Consider the following 20,689-nt stretch of genomic DNA (forward strand, 5'->3'; position numbering starts at 1 on the left):
GGCGTTTATGTGTTATGTGGTGTTAATATTATGTGTTATTGCTATATCTGGCTCTTGGCTGTATTTACAAAAACTCAACCTGAGCTTAAATCACGAGCTTAAATTGATGAACATTGAGACAACTCAAAGTGTGCCTAACTTATAAAGAGACTTGGTCTAGTCTACCTTATCTTTTCATTCACCGTTTACAGAAAACTAGACTATGACAGAACAGATCCGACCGGCTATATCTTCAGGGTGGTGGCTTCTGATGGTGGGGTGCCTCCGAAGAGTGGATCGGCCTATGTCAGGGTGCAGGTACAGAACACGAATGATGAGCGACCACAGTTTGCAGCTCCTGGTTTCTTAAGGATTGAATCTACAAAGCCTGTTGACTCGGTTGTGACTACTGTGTTTGCATCTGACCCTGACGGTGATAAGGTGGCATATGCCTTGATAAAGAGTGAGTTCCTTACATGGCACTTAACATGTATTAGCATATCGAGTACCTCATTGAACCGCCCACAGATACAGTCTATCTATTTAGTGCCTTCCAGCTACATGTATATAGAAAGAGCTCCTTTGATTAATTAGATCTTTTCCATGTCCTATTTGTAGCAAATATGTTTTGTCATTTGAAGTGTTTGACCTCTGGAAGTTGCTTTTCACTGAAGGTATTTTCTTTAGTTATTCTTTTTGTAAACATGAACGATATCATTTAATTCAAATGGTACCAACTTGTAAGTAAATTATTTACCAATTAACAGAGTAATCAGGTTCTCAACGCTACTGATGTATGTTCTAGTATTTCGTGCTAATGTTATACATGTAGGACTCTGGCTTATCTGGTTGGATTGGTTATAGCTTATGTGAAATGGGCGTGAAAAACAGCTTATAACTAATAGTCGCTTGTAATAAAAATAGCTTATGTGCTCGGGTCATCCGCTCGGCTATCTAGCTTCAACATTTTTCCAAAGTAATTTTAGGTTTTTGAGAGCTTTTGCTTTCACAGATGAGTTGTGTTTGTTGGCTATGTTCAATCCTTCGCTGTTCAGTTCCAAATGTTTCTGAAAATTCGGCTGTTAACTCTCTAATTGTCAAAATCGAATCGAATTAATTTTGCCATCAGCCCATTTCAGCGACAGTGTGCAAAAAGAAATCGCCTCAACTTTCCGACTTTGGATTTTAATCATGATGTATTAAAAGTCATTACAAACCTACAATAAATATTTATAAACGTCTCAAAATTCCCACTCTGTACCCCAAGTTCTCTGTTAATGCTTAAATTCATTCTAATAGTATTTATTTAGCCATAAATAAGTTCATAAACTGTTCAAAAAATTAGCAGTTCTGTGTATAAAGATTTTACTACCCGCAGTCGATGTGACACTTGAAAATTTATTGTTTTTCTTGAAACAATTATAGACTTTTTTTATTGAGTTGCATGAAGTTGGAGGCGTATGCTTTCTGTGCTATAAAATTGTATTCTTGGGTTGGATTCTCTTACTAGTTTTTAATTTCTGGCACTAAGTGATGCTTTAATTCTTATGTAAATTCCTCGGTTTCGGTTGAAAGTAATTTTTTTTAAACAGATCGTTGTTTATGATTTGACTTTCATGAAAATAAATGAAGTGTAAACAAAATATAAACAGTAAATTAAACAAAGTAAAAGATCGTTTTTCAGTAGTTTGAAGAAGTAATTTGTTTGCTATCCTATAACAGCACACCAATACTCACATAAAGCTGTAAGAGGAGTTTCACTGATAGCTAAAGGTGCGGCAGACCAGCCGGCAACAAAGTGGTTAATATTTTTATTTTGTACAGGTGAGCCGTCTTCTGCGCCATTCAGAATCAACTCAGCCAGTGGTACCATATTCCTCACACAAAGCCTCGATGACTTCAATGATGTCTCCTCATTTGTGCTCAATGTGTCAGCTACGGATGATGGCTCTTGTTGCGAGCAAGGTTCGAAGTCTCAAAATTTAGCTTTCGCTACTTCTTGCAGTCAGTTTTATTACACGAAACTCCATAATTTAATAATTCTGTTCGTAAAAAGCTTTTGTTGGGTTTCGTCTCCGATGATTGGGTCGATTATTTATCAAAAAATAGACCAAAATTTTAATTCCTGTTTTTTACAAGATGAAAGTAGAAGATTATGGTGAAAGTGCTTTCTACAAGCTAATTACGAGAGCTAATGCTTGACCGCCCTTCTCGTAACATCTTATTAACTTTTACATGTGTTGGAAGATCTGCCCTACTTGTCTCTCATACTCATACATAATTGTATTTCCAATTAGAAATTTATTAAATGATGATAAACAATCTAAGATTTTTAAAAAATACGTAAACCATTTTCTACTGGCAAATTTAACTCCATATTTTAAATTATGATGTCAAATTTGTCGGACAAAAACAATGCACATTTATGAAAATATTTGCTCCTGCGTGCGGTGGTTTTAATGATGAAGCAAAATATAATGGATTAACTTTGTCAAGGTTGGACTGTATTGTGTAACGATAATTTGGTGTGCTTGCGTGTGTTGTAGTTGTTTGCTACCATTTGACATTTTTTTAACCTCAAGACATTGCGTTGTTTTTCAAATATATCATATAATATACATAACTGCTGTAAAGCTTTTTTGTTTATTCAACAGTATTATTAATTACATTAACTTTGTTTTATGATATATTTATTGGTATGCGCACTGGTGTCTTAGTTAAAGTGAATGTTTAGATGCTTCACTAGTACCATGGACAGTTGCAAAATCATTGCAATACAATATAACTATGCATTAGTCTTTGCTAGCAAAGTGATAACATGGGATTCTCAAGGCTGTATCATAATTAACAACTTCATCTAAAAATATTCTAGTCGAATAAGTGAGTTACTACGATTCATTTTCTTCCGATCGTTGCCACTACCTTTTTGGTAATAGTTACTCTTCTACCATTTAAATACTATAGAGAGTTGTCTTTCCTATGGTTGTTCATACATTTTTCTAATGGATGATACCCAGCATTCACTGACCTAGTAATATCGTGCTACTATAAGGTGTGGTTAATTTTTTTATAAAACTTTTGTAACAATTTTTTTGTACGATGTGTATAACTTACTTCTTTTTTACTGCAGGTAGTGCCTCAACTAATGTCGGATACTTGGAGGTAACCATAGAGATTGTAGGCAGAAATAATGCACCCGAGTTTACTTTCTGCTCGTCATACAGTGGCTCCGCTAAGGCTCCCGAGAATACAGTCAAAGCTTTTGTCATTCAGGTAAGTTTTGTCCTATCCTAGACCACTCACTAGACTAGATTTTACTTGCTATAGCATTTTAAGCCTCAGCTTTTCACTTTTCATAAACCTGAAATCTAGTTAAATGTATGAAGACCTTTTGTTTCAGTAAGTCGTCCATGTTTTTACATGTTCAGCTTGACTTTCACTGATCTTCATTTTACCCATCTCTGACTGTTTGCTACTGTTACAGTAGTTCTATGGAGTTCTTCTGTTCTCAAATGTAACTTAGTAGTAGGTATTAGTAGTCGATAGTGATAGTTTTTAGTCATTCAGTGGTCTTCGCTCTACGACATTAATTTGTTCCGATGTTGGCATCGTAAGGCGAAAATGTCATATAGAGGGGCATATAAACCCATAGTAATTATTTAAATTTCACTAATTTTCATTTCACTCATGCAATATCAAGCATTTACAAAACTCGAAGAGTGCTGAACTGAGAGAGGGAGAGAGAGAGAGAGCATTGTATCTTTTTTGTGCTGTGGGAAGGATTTTGGTGAATTGCATATCAGCATCTTCGAGATTTTGATGTATTGAGTACATCGACTGTCAAATTTGAATTGTGAGAGTCATTTTGCTGATTTCGCATGGCGGGAAAAATGCCATAATAAGGGGATGACAAAGAAAACCCATCGTGTTCCACATTGGAAGACGAATAAACCGTAAAACAGGGACGTCGTAACCTGAGTTGGCACTGTAGTTATTATTAGTTATTATTTATAGTTATGCTTAGTTATTATTATTGGTAGTTATTAGTAGTTATTCATAGTTATGCTTTGTTATTATTATTGGTAGTTATTAGTAGTTATTATTTATAGTTATGCTTAGTTATTATTATTGGTAGTTATTAGTAGTTATTATTTATAGTTATGCTTAGTTATTATTATTGGTAGTTATTAGTAGTTATTATTTATAGTTATGCTTAGTTATTATTATTGGTAGTTATTAGTAGTTATTATTTATAGTTATGCTTAGTTATTATTATTGGTAGTTATTAGTAGTTATTATTTATAGTTATGCTTAGCTATTATTATTGGTAGTTATTAATAGTTATTTTGAACAGTTATAAAGTTTCTGTTTTGAGTGGCTGGCAACAATTCGTAACTTATACATACATGTATGTTCTCTAGAGATGCTATTGTGCACTTCGTGGAAGGTAAATAGATAAGAGTTTGCTACTTTGCGTCTAAACGACTTTCATGGGATGATGTTTGCATTAGGTATCTGCACAAGACGCTGATGTTGGACCAAACGGTAATTTAACCTACAGTTTGGTGGGCAGTGATGCAGACCTGTTTACGATAGAAGAGTATACAGGAAGGATCTACACAAAAGAAATGATAGACAGAGAGCAGACGAATCAGCTCACAATCACTGTTAAAGCTGAGGATCAAGGCTTGAGTCAGCTCAGTACATTCTGTACATTCACGTGAGTCAGCTCGCTATCTACAGGGCTGGTAGATGATCATAAATACTGACTAATGCTTGCTGAATGTCTCTGTATGCAGTGAATCTGCTGGAATCACAACATATCATTTGTAATTGAGAGTTTTTGGCCAATGAGATAATTTTTAAATAATTGTAACTTTTCCTTATTCAATTCCATGACCATAATGCAAATGTGCCCAACCTGACATGTGAATTACAAGAGGTGATAAGATCTCACCTGGGCTAATGTTGGTTTTGACGTTAGGGCCCAAACTTAGTAACTATTCTCTAAGCATCTCAGGCTCTATGTTGTTTCTTGCTCATTTTTAGTCAGTATCATCTAATTTTATTAACCGTAGCGGCGCCCAAATATGGCTAACAAAAAGTAAAACAGTGTTGTTTCTACTTGTTGTCTATTTCTTCTCCAGAATGACTGTGCAAGATCTTAATGACAATGATCCGAGACTCAATCTGCCGGACTCTCAAGTAGTCAAAGTCGATTTGCCAGCCGGCAGCGTCATATATAGTGTCTTTGCAACCGACCCTGATTATGACATAAATGGAACGAATGGCCTCGCCTACACTGTCACAGGAAACAGCAATTTCGAAATGGATGGAAATGACCTGAAAAACAAGTATGTTGCCTCGTTGCTTATTTTTATCCGCTTCGACACTTCAGACGATTCATGTAGCATTTCAAGCATTGTACACCATTCATTTCTTTGATTGCTATTACAAGTAGAGTGTTCGGCAGTCAGGCTGGTTTGCCATCAGTATGCCAGCAGGTTCAATATGTTGTTTTACACGGTTTTTATCTCTACTTAGGTACATTCTTAAATTTCTACTCCAACGGTGTGGATGCCAATAGACATCGGCATATTTCAGGTTATCTGTGGTGAAAAGATAAACTTTAACAAAATTTTAGTAGATTTTATGATAAAATATTGGTAGTTTTCTATCATTTGAGATTGTTTATGATGTTTGAGGTGATTTGACTGCCAAGATGTATTAAGATTAAAATTGACAAAACTTGATTAAACTCCTTTGAAACGCTCAGAAGAAAAATATGTGTAAAATTATGTCACTAGGTTTTATCGTTGCGATAGTTGATATCGGCTATTGCGTTCAATATGCAGTCATTTGCAGTCTCTTTGCAACTATAGACGTCATAATCTCGCTTTTGCTTGCTCTGAGCATTTTAACCACGATCAAGTTTTGTCAATTTTAATCTTGAAACAACCCGGCAGTAAGATCACTTCAAACATCAAAAACAATTGCAAATTATAGAAAAATACCAATACATTCTGATAAAATCTGCTAAAGTTTTGTTTCATCTTTAAGGTAACAATATGTTGTCTTAAGTAAGCTGGTTGATGGGTGAGCTGAGAGCACTAGTCCTGGTCAGAAAATTAATGTCTTTCTGCCGATGACACTCGTCACTAGCATCTAGCCTCAAAACCTTATATTATTGTTTTAGAGTGAAGTTGGGCATATCTTTACCCGAGCGGCAATCGATGACCATAGTAGTGAAGGACCATGGCAACCGAACTGTTGAGGGGGACTTTATTGTGAACATTCGTCAAACTGCAGAAGCTCCTAGGTTCCTTGACATACCTGGACCTGGCTTTAACATAGCAGAGAACTTGGAAGATGATGAGATCATTTATAAGATCAAAGTTAGTGTTTGCTTGCTATTCAGTTTGGTTGAATAGATCTAGAGTCTGCCTATTGTCTGCACCTGCTTCCATTGGCCAGTACATACAGAAGTGTCACACGGGTTGCTGTGTTTTTGTGAAGAACAGGACATCGCAAAGGACACTAGTAGGCTAGAAAATATTTTGTTAGAGCTAATGTTAACATCAGCTTGACGCCTGCAATGAAAACTGCTATCTTTCAGGGTTCCTCCTAAGTCTTATATTCATGTTTGAAGCTGTCTTAGCACTAATTCTAGGATTTTTAGCTCTTGAAGACCAACTCTTCACTATGGAATTTTTGCTTGCTCTCATGAAATTAATTTTGCCAAAAGATTTTGGGTTGGTGTACACTTAATGTTTTTGCTGTACAGAGATACAGTACATAAGTACAGAGATACTTTACATAAGTACAGAGATACGATACGTAAGTACAGAGATACGGTACGTAAGTACAGAAATACGGTACGTAAGTACAGAGATACGGTACGTAAGTACAGAGATACGGTACGTAAGTACAGAGATACGGTACGTAAGTACAGAGATACGGTACGTAAGTACAGAGATACGGTACGTAAGTACAGAGATACGGTACGTAAGTACAGAGATACGGTACGTAAGTACAGAGATACGGTACGTAAGTACAGAGATACGGTACGTAAGTACAGAGACGGTACCTAAGTACAGAGACGGTACGTAAGTACAGAGACGGTACGCAAGTACAGAGATACGGTACGCAAGTACAGAAGTCATGTTTAATATTTTTTTTAGTTTAGTAAAACCGGCTGCAAAGATTTTTTTTCGTATTTATTTAAAAAGGCAGATCACATTCTCTAACATGAAAATCTACAGTAGTTATCAGAAATAATGGGGGCCCAATGTTGAAGAATTTTACTGTGATGAGCTACACAAATGCTTAGGTCACATTTTACAATTTTTTGCTTCATCCTAAAATGAAAATTAAAAATTTGGAAACCAAGATTTTATGCTGTGAATTCTGAGTGAAAAGGAAACTAACTGCTTTATGTTGTTTTGACAAAATAATAACACAATATTTCAAGTTTACGTTGAGGAAAATTTTGGGTTGATCTGTTAATTCCACGACCTGTGATAAATGTTATAGTGTAGTTGCTGAGGTGAGCCGTCATAAAGGCTTCTGGTCAGAATGAACAACATAGAGGTGAGCTGTTTGCATGGCTTTCATAGTGAAAGAGTTAAGACACAGATCAAGGTCATATTTTGCGAAGTTAATTGTGCTCATCATCTTCGTAGGCAGTTTCGGCCACTGGCGGACCTGTTAACTATTTTCTCGTGCCATCTACAACATTGGATGCGTTTTACATGCGAACAGATGACCAAGATTGCAATGATAATAACCGGCTCTGCCTTGCCATTTACCAATCAAAGAATCTTGACGCTGACAAGCTTAGATTCTACAAGCTGCGAGTCAGGGTCACGGTGCGTATGTTTTCTTGTCAATTCTACCTGACTTGTTTAGGCTGATTAAAAATTGTCGATGTTTGTCTGCTTTCCATATCATTTCATTGCAATATTTATAAGTCAATAAGTCTGTAAGTCAATGCTGCTGGCTACTTGCTGCGCTACTTTGCTAGTGTCTATTTATTGGTACTGTTGATGTTGATACGGCGCTCTACTCCTCACTGTTTGACCATTTTCACTCTGAAACAACTTTTATGGCATTCTGGCTAAATATGCACGGATTCACAATAGCTTTTTTTGTCTGAAGGCCAGTTCTGGTGGTTAAGCTATCTAGGTTGTTTTAAAACATGAAGCATTCTCTTTTGTAATACAGTAATTCCTCGACATACGAGCTTAATGCTTTCTGGGACTGAGCTCGTAAGTCAATTTACTCGCATCTCAAAGCACTATTTCCTATATAAGGTAATCAAGTACCAATTGATCCGGTAGCTTTTTGCCTCGCATTCATTATAACTTTTAGCCACCCTTTCAGCTAACTTTTTTCAAACTGATGCGATGCTGTTCTCGAAAGTGGCCTATTGCATACTTGGCCATGTAGTGACCATCGATAACGGGCTCGTATGCTCATATCTCAAAGATTACTCGCATCTCAAGGACAGAACTTGCTCGAATGTCAGCTCGTATCTCGGGTTTCTCGCATGTTGGGGCACTCTTATGTAGAGCTGTGACTGTACTGACAATGGTAACAAAGTTTTTTTTTGTAAAGATTTCTTCCATTTTTCGTGTTGGACAATTCTTTATGATCAGTAGTTATTTTTTAAAATCATTCGGCTTCAATTTAGCTCCATACACATTCTTCACTAGACGGAAGACATCGAGTAGGAAAATTAGTTTGAACGGAAACAAAGATTGTACCCGTTGCATGTGTACTTCAGTAAATTATGTGAGAACTAGTATGCTGGGAGTCCTGTGCACTGTGAGAGATCGTCATGTATAATAACTAATTGCACAATTATTCTTAGAATGTTGAAGGCACTGCGCGAGTGGCTCAGATACTAGTATGCTTGGCTGGAAACAGAATATCTGGGTTTAATTTCCGTGTGGTGCAATATTTTTTTTGGACATTCTTAGCATGACTTCAGGACAAACGGACAGATGCGGCTCTTAGTAGTAAAGATTATAGTAAAGATCATTGCTATTTTCATGGCTCTGATCCTAATCAGATCTTCAATCCTACAATTACTTTTGTTAAATGATATAGAATGGTAGCAGGGATGTCCTAGAGCTTACATCAAACTGTTCATGTCTACTGAATGTTTCAGCCTCAGGACAGTGGCAGCGTTGTCAAAGAAGAGACTGTAGACATAGAATTAACTGACGTGAATGACAACATTCCTGTCTTTGAGAATCTAGATATCAATGGCTTCATCACTGGATCCGTGACCGAAAACTCTACAGTTTTCAATGCTGAAGTCTGTGTTGTTAAAGCCAACGATTCTGACATTACTGAAGAGTTTAAGACTGTGAGTGTCCTCTCCAACTCACTGCTTGTCATATCTGTTGACTGCTATACAAGCAGCTTATCTGTCTGTTGACTGCTATACAAGCAGCTTATATGTCTGTTAACTGCTACACGTGCTACTCATTTGTATATTAACTGGTATACAAGCAACTTATTTGGTGGTTAACTGCTATACAGGCAACTTATCAGTCTGTTAACTGCTATACATGCTGCTCATTTGTATATTAACTGGTATACAAGCAACTTATTTGGTGGTTAACTGCTATACAGGCAACTTATTTGTATATTAATTGTTACACAGGCAACTTATCTGTCTGTTAACTGTTATACAGGCAGCTTATCTGTATGTTAACTGTTATACAAGCAAATTATCTGTCTGTTAACTGTTATGAAGGCAACTTATCTGTATGTTAACTGTTATACAGGCAACTTATCAGTCTGTTAACTGTTATACAGGCAACTTATCTGTATGTTAACTGTTATACAGGCAACTTATCTGTCTGGTAACTGTTATACAGGCAATTTATCTGTATGTTAGCTGTTATACAGGCAACTTATCCGTATGTTAATTGTTATGCAGGCAACCTATCCGTATGTTAACTGTCATACAGGCAAATTATCTGTCTGTTAACTGTTATACAGGCAACTTATCTGTATGTTAACTGTTATACAGGCAATTTATCTGTATGTTAGCTGTTATACAGGCAACTTATCTGTATGTTAATTATTAGGCAGGCAACCTATCCGTATGTTAACTGTTATACAGGAAACTTATCTGTCTGTTAACTGTTATACAGGCAACTTATCTGTATCTTAACTATTATACAGGCAACTTATCTGTATGTTAACTGTTATACAGGCAACTTATCTGTATGTTAGCTGTTATACAGGCAACTTATCTGTATGTTAACTGTTATATAGGCAATTTATCTGTATGTTAGCTGTTATACAGGCAACTTATCTGTATGTTAATTGTTATACAGGCAACCTATCCGTATGTTAACTGTTATACAGGAAACTTATCTGTCTGTTAACTGTTATACAGGCTACCTATCTGGCTGTTAACTGTCAAACTGGTAACTTATTTTTTATTATTGCATTCTGCTAATCATTGCCTTCCATCATCTTTGTGACGACCGAAATTGTTATTCGACTACTTATTTGTTTCTCCTGCATCCGATGGATTTTTGAATTATATCAGTAGAAGAATATTTATAGCTCTCCGTGCAACAAGTAAATCGTTTTATATTTTATACCTACTACTGAAGTGTTGCGCTACCGCCATTACAAACCAGCATTTTCTACTGAGCATGAAGTTTTTACATGATGGATGACACACTGCATGATTTTTTAAACCCACCAGCGAGGTCTTTATATGAAAGTTTTTCAAGTATTAGACTGAAATTGTTATAGTTTTATATAATTAGATTGAGGGATTGGGCCAATTGACTTTACTGTTTCCAGAAGGGTTAATGTAACGATTTTACGAACTTGTCATTAATAGGTTTTATGAATTGACTTTTTTTCAAATTGCTAAGAAAACCAATAAACTTTATTTTAATTGATTTTAAACCTTGCTATGCTTAGGAAAAGCACAAACTTTGGTCGGAAAAAGAATGTATAGCAAGATTTCAGAAATAACAAAAGCACTCTAGCCCCAATTTCTCATTCACTTGTATTGGACTTTTTACAAAAAAAAACTAATTTGCTAATGCAGCGTATCAGTAATCTTGTATAAGACTTGGAAGCTCTTCAATAAGGCAAATATTTTGCTTTATAATATTTCATAATAATAAAATCTATAATATTTTGGCAATTATTTTACCAAATAGTTTGCAATGGTAATATACTTGAATTGGAGAAAGTAGCTGGCTAGGTCTAAGTGAGTCTTGCTGCGATTGTTCAGTGTAGGTAACAGTTTTGTGTTGAAGTCATTTTAAATGTTATTCACTGAGATGAGTTTCTCTATGGTTACATACATGGTAATTAGACAACTTACTTGCTACAAAGATTTGTAGACTTATTAGCTCTGTTTACATATATTAGGAAAGTATAACATATCATTCGGAGAAGATGGCCCATTTTACAATTATTTTGCCGGACTCATAAGATGAAACTTTAATTTGAAGTAGGAATTAAGTTGCTTTCTCGATGTTGAAAAGCTGAAAATCTATTGCTCACTTCTGTTCATGCCTCACGTGTCTTACAGAAATCATATAGTTTGCTGAATGAAGGAGATTCAGAGCTGTTCAGAGTGGATCCGAGCTCTGGGATAATACGGGTTGACAAAGATATAATTTTTGATCGAGAAAGCAAGTCGGAGTACATCATCAAGGTCATGGCTACAGACGGAGCGCCATCATCCAGGCCGCAGGCTGGCGGTAACCCCAATAGTGGTAAGCTTATTCTTTCATCCTCTGTTAACACTTTTTGCTTTGGGCCATTGATATAAGACTCAGATCCTGCAAATAGCCATTGGTATATTTGAAAACCTATGGCAAATGGTGTGTCTACACCAAGGATGGCCAAATGATTTTGACCTTGATCCACTGCAGCCAAATCTGACACATTAAAGATCCACGAGCTGAAGATATGCATTTAACTTTTTTACCAAACAAAAGCATGCAATTATTTGTGTATATCTTAAAACACGGCGTCAAATACAATTTAAAAAGGCTATTAGAAAAACATAATTTGACTAAATATCAGTGAATGAATGTGCTATAATAAATGTCTGATATCAGTGAGAAAAATGATGAGTGGGCTTTGACTTCACAATACTATCAAACGTGGTTTCCTGCTACTTTCAGCAACTCTTAAAGTTCATGAAGATGAGTATTTGTAAGTCGTGTTCTATGATTGTTTTTTACAAAATTCATTACTGAAAATAATAATTCACATAGGTAAGTGGAGCCAAAGCAAGTAGTCTTTCAGCTAGACTAGTAGTTATTGGGTACTTTTTCAAGCTTACAGGTGATGACCAAATAAATGACCAGAAAAATTTACAAAATCTTTTTTAATCCAATGTTTAAAATAAAACACTTCACAAAAATTCTTTGACAGCCAATTTGAAAAATCCACAAAAAAGCTAGAAAGATCTGGATCTAGATCCGCCATTTGGCCATAGCTGGTCTACACCAATATGGGCCTTATGCCTGATGGGCATACTGATGTGACTTCAAAGAATAGTCAGCTATACAGTTTCCTCAAGTTATTATATAACATAAACAATAAGAATAGTCAGTTATACAGTTTCCTCAAGTTATTATATAACAGAAACGGTAAGAATAATCAGTTATACAGTTTCCTTAAGTTATTATGTAACAGAAACAATAAGAATAGTCAGTTATACAGTCTCCTTAAGTTATTATATAACAGAAACAATAAGAATAGTCAATTATACAGTCTCCTTAAGTTATTATATAACATAAACAATAAGAATAGTCAATTATACAGTCTCCTTAAGTTATTATATAACATAAACAATAAGAATAGTCAATTATACAGTTTCCTTAAGTTATTATATAACAGAAACAATAAGAATAGTCAGTTATGCAGTTTCCTCAAGTTATTATATAACAGAAACAATACGAATGTTAAATTCTTTTCATATAAAACACTGGCTCTTAGACCAATAATTTGACCTCTAACCATGTCTTCTACTGCTATCTATATCACATGTGTAGCCTGTTGGTTATTTGTAGCTGTGGCAACTGTGCAGGTGCTTGTGAACGACATTAATGACAACCCACCGTACTTTCCGCAGCAGCGATATACAGGCTCCGTAGAGGAGACGGCTGCCAAGGGAAAACTTGTGACAAATATCAGAGCCAATGATATCGACATCGAGAACAATTTTCAGTATCGCTTCATTACCGGAAATGAAAACCAGGCATTTGAGATAACTACTACCGGTGATGTGCTAGTCCTCAGTCCTGGTCGACTCGACTATGAGACACGCAAGGTAGGGGAGACAAACAATTGGTAGCTATGCCAGGTATGACGCTGTTTGAAGAATTTGCGCATGGGCTCTGTTAGTGATTTGATGTAAAATTGGTAAGTGAATCATTCAGCCATTAAAAGAGCTAAGTCTCGAATTCTCTGGTGCTCTTGACAACACTTCTCAGCATCATTTCACGATCACTGAAGACGCAAATCGCAACTTTAAAATATTTTTCATGAAAGTGAACTACTTCCGGAAGTCATCGGTTTAAAATCTATCAATGCTCTGATTTTGTGATTAAGAATTTTTAACAAACAATTTTTAGATAATTCATTTCAAAAACTGAGTAACTTTTAACATAATTATATACAGGTGCAGCTGTATCTGGACAATAAATGTTGACTAGAAAGGCTTAGGTGAGCTGCCACTTAGCTCAAGCTACTCAACATGTATGATATAGTGTATGATATAGTGTATGATATAGTGTGAGATATAGTGTATGATATAGTGTATGATATAGTATATGATATAGTGTGTGATATAGTGTATGATATAGTGTATGATATGGTTTATGATATGGTGTATGATATGGTGTATGATATAGTGTATGATATGGTGTATGATCCCATGACCAAACGAGCTGATGCGAAGTTTGGGAATTTTATGATAAATGCATGTGCACACAACTTACGAAAATTATTCATCAACAATGAGACGAACCCCTGTAATAAAATTTCATCAACAAATTTAACCATCGTTTTGTAGATTAGTTAAAGTGTAATTACGATACAAAACACATATAGGCCTATTTAAATATGTTACCAAGTATTTGTATATTCTCGAAATTCTCTTAAAACTTACCCATCTGATCGGATTATACACAAATAGACAGATTTATTAGGATGAAAATCGTCACAAAACGCTTGAAAAGCTTGGTTTAATAAAAGTTAAGACCGGAAATTGAAATGGCGGGCGACAGAGAATAGAACGATTAAGTCATGCGCATTTCACGAAAAAATAACGTGCACATTTCACCAGTCTATGGCATTGTTTACTTGTAATCGAATTTATTCGAAGGTTTCTGTTATAAACGTAGACCGTTTGAGGCGTTGACCGATTTATAGGTACGAAATTGTGGTACACAGTTTATCAGCCTATGTTTTTTTGTCCAATCACCGAAGGTTTCATTTTTTAAAACGTTAGCCAAAATTCTTTACAACTTATGTACAAGCTAGGGCCGAACTACAACACCCCTTTATGACGAGAACATTTTTTATTGTGCTGCAGTTTGCATGAAACTTTCAGACGTGTGAATGCTCATACTCGCTTTCTGTTAAAGATCGCTATCAAAACCATTCTACATTCAACGCAACCAACTTTAAAACTGTGTGTAGTACACAGTAGCTTGCCATTTTACTTCTAATTTTGCATTTCAGAGTTATAATAAACATATTTCTTTATTGTTGTGGAATTACATACATTACAGTAGATTAGGCCTACAGCTTTATAACACTTTTATAACAGCTTTTATTTTGCTGCAGTTTGCAAAAATCTTCCAGACGCGTGAACGCTCGTAGGTTTTCTATTATTGCTGTATTACTATATTAACAATATTGGTTATTCTAATAATATCAGTGCATTTTCCTTCTAATATTGGCCAATATTGCATTTCTCCTATTGCAGGGGAGAGATTATAATAGACATATAATATTTTCCTTTCATTATTGCTGTTTGTCATGACCAAACACTTTTTAAATAAATTTTCTAAAAATCTATATAAATACCACAACTTCTCAATATTGTTAGCTATGACGTTTTGAAATGTAAACAGAATTGCGCATTGGTTTTCTATTATTACTATATTAATAATATTGATTATTCTAATAATATCAGTGCATTTTACTTCTAATATTGGCCAATATTGCATTTCTCCTATTGCAGGGGGAAAATATAAACATCTTTTCCTTTCATTATTGCTGTTTGTTGTATATAATAACACCCACACCCAGTACATTACAGCTACCATTGCAGTTATCCTGTTGCGCTGCAGTGCCATTTGACTGCTAATATTGCATTTCTCAACCATCAGTACCCTTTCTTTTTTTCCAATATCACTTTGGTCGTGGGCTGTATGACAGTGGAATTTCTAGTATAGTGTATGATATAGATATCATAGCTCTTCTTACACATGGCACCACATTGATCCATGATATACCGTACAGGATGAATTTATTCGCGGAGTTATATTTCGCGAAAATTGAAATTTCATGCATATTCGCGGATTAATTTATTCGCGGCTGAAAACGGTCACTCTCTAGGAAGAGTTAACTCTATTGCGGATAGCAATAGAGTTAACCATACGCATGCGCACATTGCGTGTTTCGGTTTCTATTTAGCTTACAACTACGAGTCGATCGTGCTAAGCTATAAATTTTTTGCTGCGTTCAGAAGTTTTCACGAATACTCATCGATTTTGAGGCCTTTGATGAACCAACAATTTGTGGTAAGTAATGAGTTTTTTCAAAACCATTTACTAAATTAGTTGAATTTTACTTTGGTTCTTCGGTAAAACGCAATATTTATTTTTTCCATCCCTACCGCTGCGTTATTTGTTTTAGTGTGAGAGAGATCTTTCATCATACACGGAACCAAAATGACTGCAAGAGTGGTAGATGTCATTCTTAGAAGATCACCAATCATTCAGGGAAATCTTGAAAATGAGGTAGAAGTGACTGCAGCTGCTAATGAGGAGAATATATGTTTTAAAAAAGGAACAAAAACGCCTTTACGAGCACAAATCTTTGGCCAACCGGCAGAACTTAGCAATAGTAAGCCACGAGGAGAGTTCTGATGATAACTTCCTTACCAGTCATGTATTAGCGAGAGAATCGCCTTTAACATCTACCCAAGACAGCGACAGAGCTGCTATTACCAAAATAACTAATCAGAGAGCACCATTACACGCTAGTATTCACTTATCAAGAGTACCAGTTTAATTTTATTGCTAGACAACCGCCATATGGACTAAACTGTTTATATTTACTCCATTCATCGTTTGTAAAATTTTATTTGTATCTGAAATATTTTATTTGTACACTCAAGTTTGTAATAAATTATAATATATCTATACATGAAATAAAATATATAGGCCTAATTTAACCATGTTTGCTGCAGCGATATCAAGGAGTTGTTGTCGATAAAGGTGTCTAGGTTGACTGGTTGCTTCTCTGCCAATATTCCTGCCTTGATGAATATTACTACTTGTCTCTAGTTTTCGTAATCGGAGTAGGTTGTTTCATTCTCAATCTGCAGTAAACAAAAAAGAAAAAATATTAATAAGTGTTAAGGAAGTACAAAAACAATAGCTGAAGTATTTGATGAAAACGATCAGCTTTTAAACAAAAGAATTAACTAATGCAGTTAAATATGGAAAAACGTATCTTCACTGCAAATCAAATACATACCATAATGTCCAGATCAGAATCATGATCGTCCTCAACTTCGGTATTAGAGATTGATGGAGTTGATTTCAATGTAAAAAGACTAGGAGAGATTTTTTTGCGATGACGAAGCCATGCCGAATAACTTGTGAAAACCTTGAATAATTTTGTAAAGTTTGATGCAATGGCAATAAAACTCGAAGCCCGGCGATAATTTTAAAGAAGTTTTGGAACTCGGCTACGTTTAGTACTTCTGCCTAGTGGCTATTTTTGCGATGACGCCATTCTGCATATCTTGTGACAACCTTGAATAATTTTGTAAAGAAATGTGATGCATTGGGAATGGTGTTAACTCAAAGCCCAGGCAATGATTTTAAAAATGTTTTGAAACTCAACTACGTTTAGTATTTATATTAAAAACCAGCCTAGCGGCTAGTTTTTAATTTGATGCAATAGTTATTCTCCCTTGTGATTAAAAATAGAACTAATTATTCACGGAATTTTGTAATTCGCGAAGTTGCCTGTTCGCGAAATCGCGAATTTTTATAACCAATGAATATTTTCATCCTGTACGGTATGATATACACTGACTTTCCTTAGTGGAGACTAATGCTGGAGTTAAAACAAACTGTATGTGTATATATATATACACATGTATATATATACATGTATATATATACATGTATATATATATACATATAAACTATATATGTGTGTATATATACACACATATGTATATATATATACATGTATATATATATACATATAAACTATATATGCGTGTATATAAATGTACACACACATGGGGTGTGGGGGAGCTCTCTCTCTCTCTCTCTCTCTCTCTCTCTCTCTCTCTCTCTCTCTCTCTCACTCTCACTCTCACTCTCTCTCACTCTCTGCTCATATCTGCCTGTTAAGTAATAGAAGTGAGTGACTTCCAGCTAACTGTTGGTTCATGAAGCAATATAACAAAAATGTTTATTAACAACAGTAATAAATATGCTATGCTAGAAACGGAAGCTTCCTCTTTTTTCTAAAGTGTTCTTTGAAATAAATGGATTTGGTTAGTGTCTATTAAATAGCTATAGATAGTGTCTATTAAATAGCTATAGATAGTGTCTATTAAATAGCTATAGTTAGTGTCTATTAAATAGCTATAGATAGTGTCTATTAAATAGCTATAGATAGTGTCTATTAAATAGCTATAGTTAGTGTTTATTAAATAACTATAGATAGTGTCTATTAAATAGCTATAGATAGTGTCTATTAAATAGCTATAGTTAGTGTCTATTAAATAGCTATAGTTAGTGTCTATTAAATAGCTATAGATAGTGTCTATTAAATAGCTATAGTTAGTGTCTATTAAACAGCTATAGATAGTGTCTATTAAATAGCTATAGATAGTATAGTGTCTATTAAATAGCTATAGTTAGTGTCTATTAACTAGCTATCGTTAGTGTCTATTAAATAGCTATAGATAGTGTCTATTAAATAGCTATACTTAGTGTCTATTAACTAGCTATAGTTAGTGTCTATTAAATAGCTATAGATAGTGTCTATTAAATAGCTATACTTAGTGTCTATTAACTAGCTATAGATAGTGTCTATTAAATAGCTATACTTAGTGTCTATTAACTAGCTATAGTTAGTGTCTATTAAATAGCTATAGATAGTGTCTATTAAATAGCTATACTTAGTGTCTATTAACTAGCTATAGTTAGTGTCTATTAAATAGCTATAGTTAGTGTCTATTAACTAGCTATAGTTAGTGTCTATTAAATAGCTATAGATAGTGTCTATTAAATAGCTATAGATAGTGTCTATTAAATAGTTATAGTTAGTGTCTATTAACTAGCTATAGTTAGTGTCTATTAAATAGCTATAGATAGTGTCTATTAAATAGCTATAGATAGTGTCTATTAAATAGCTATAGATAATGTCTATTAAATAGCTATAGATAGTGTCTATTAAATAGCTATAGATAGTGTCTATTAACTAGCTATAGTTAGTGTCTATTAAATAGCTATAGAGAGTGTCTATTAAATAGCTATAGTTATTATTTTTAGATCTTTTTTTTAAACTGAATTTAAAGGTTTCTCTAAAGTTTTTCACGATTAGCTACTATTTCAGGAGTATGAAATGCTAGCAGAAGTGAGTGATGGGCGATATCAGGCGACGACCAGCGTGTTGATCACTCTCATTGATATGAATGATAACGTACCAGTGTTCTCCAAAAGAATATATACTGTTAAAGATGTGGTGGAGGAAGACAACAGCATTTCTCCTTCGAAGCGACTCTTCATTGTTCAGGTTTAACTTCAAATGTCTATTTTCTGTTTGTCTGGACAGGAAAAGTTGGTAGGAGCCAATGTAAATTTTGCTCATTGCTGTGCCATGATTGGTTTGATTCAGTATTCTTTCGATGTTTATCCTTGATCAAGAATTTCATTTACATGTATATAGAATCGACACTAGTAGAATAGTTATTTCAGTTCCAGCTGTTTTCTATTCAAAATAAATGCATTCAAGATGTTATGCATCATTTACGCATTACAAAGACTTCATTGTGATGTGCAACTTGGTTCTAGCATTGCCTCAGTCACTTGCTTTTTGGTCTCTGGATGTTGTAACTTGTTTGCCTGGCGGTTTTTTAGAATCTTGTTCAATCAATCGAAGTTGTCACTGGCTTTTGCCCTTAGTACTATGTCAGTGAGTGTTTGTCAAACTAATTTTCTTTGCAGGTAACTGCGACAGATGGTGATGTAGACAGACCCAACAACATTGAGTATTCTCTCAGTGGCAGCTACAGCGATAGGTTCCAGATAGAATCGGATACCGGTAGGTTTTGTTCACCTTCATTTATGGCTGTTCATGGCTGGCTCTCGTATGTCTAACTTGTCATTATTACAGAGTGTAGCAAATATAATCACAAAACTCTGCATTGCTTCTTTTTATTGTTATAAAAGTAAACTCAAAGGTTCTTGTCTATATTTTCAACTATGTCTGATCTGATCTACGATGGCTTAGTTTAAAATGAGAAGTTTCTCTATCGCTCGCCTGATATATAATAGCGTGTTCCGTAAGCGATAATACTTGAAATTAACGGCAATTATTAATTAGCGGTATTTTTTATTATTTCTGACTGAAACAAAGCGGTTTGTTCTAGAATGACTTTAGCTAATTTATAATCTGTGTTGCTGTCGTTAGAGATGCATTCATTAGAGATCCAACCAGTTTCTTTATCTTTCAGTTGTGCATTAGAGCTGTTTCTCCCGCTTATCTACAAGTATGTCTGTGAGACTTTTGTGTCATTTGTATTCATTAAACTTTTTGGTAACGGTGCATCTTAGGTCGGTAAAAAGCGCATACAACGCATGCGCAACGCACATACAAGGCACTAGCCACGCACATACAAGGCACTAGCAACACACAAACATTGCGGATACATCGGGCATACACTAGCATCACAACGGAAAAAAAACGCACTAAAGAGCTCAGGATTGCCATAAACAAAGGAGTTGTAATGTTTTAGACCTGTTTTAAAACATATAATAAATAGAATACTTGGTGTAATGTTTTTAAACCTGTTTTATTAACAGACTATAAATATAAGTATTTTGTTGTTACTGCGTTGCTAATTACTTGTGTCGGCGTTGTATTCACAATGTATGTGCGTTGCTAGTGCCTTGTATGCGGGTTTTACCGACCTAAGACGCACCGTTACCAACTTTTTCCTAGTTGACGATTGATGTTCAGCGGATCCTGTGTATTGTACATAGTTGGGTATTTTTATAGGCTTTGACTTGCGCGCTTAATAAATATGTCTGTTCACGGATTTATTGACTGGTTAACTGCTAGGCCTATACATAATTCTCTACTTAAATACGATAAATTCAACCACATACATTTATTGAATTCTCTATAATAGTACGTGTAATGCTTTCGATAATGCTTT

General features: G+C 34.9%; 1 protein-coding gene across 1 annotated transcript in view; it reads left to right on the plus strand.

The window, feature by feature from the left end:
• LOC137385536 (neural-cadherin-like) overlaps positions 1–20,689 on the plus strand; it is a 77,762-nt gene that overhangs the window by 16,995 nt on the left and 40,078 nt on the right. Inside the window, exons 7-18 of the mRNA XM_068072016.1 lie at positions 192–442; positions 1,804–1,944; positions 3,110–3,252; positions 4,491–4,699; positions 5,127–5,337; positions 6,183–6,374; positions 7,662–7,847; positions 9,152–9,352; positions 11,561–11,747; positions 13,056–13,315; positions 18,865–19,044; positions 19,476–19,572. Of these exons, the coding sequence (XP_067928117.1) occupies positions 192–442; positions 1,804–1,944; positions 3,110–3,252; positions 4,491–4,699; positions 5,127–5,337; positions 6,183–6,374; positions 7,662–7,847; positions 9,152–9,352; positions 11,561–11,747; positions 13,056–13,315; positions 18,865–19,044; positions 19,476–19,572 (2,258 nt within the window). The remainder of the gene's footprint in view (positions 1–191; positions 443–1,803; positions 1,945–3,109; positions 3,253–4,490; positions 4,700–5,126; positions 5,338–6,182; positions 6,375–7,661; positions 7,848–9,151; positions 9,353–11,560; positions 11,748–13,055; positions 13,316–18,864; positions 19,045–19,475; positions 19,573–20,689) is intronic.

Source organism: Watersipora subatra, chromosome 1 (genome assembly GCF_963576615.1).
Source record: "Watersipora subatra chromosome 1, tzWatSuba1.1, whole genome shotgun sequence".
NCBI classification, from domain to species: Eukaryota; Metazoa; Bryozoa; class Gymnolaemata; order Cheilostomatida; family Watersiporidae; genus Watersipora; species Watersipora subatra.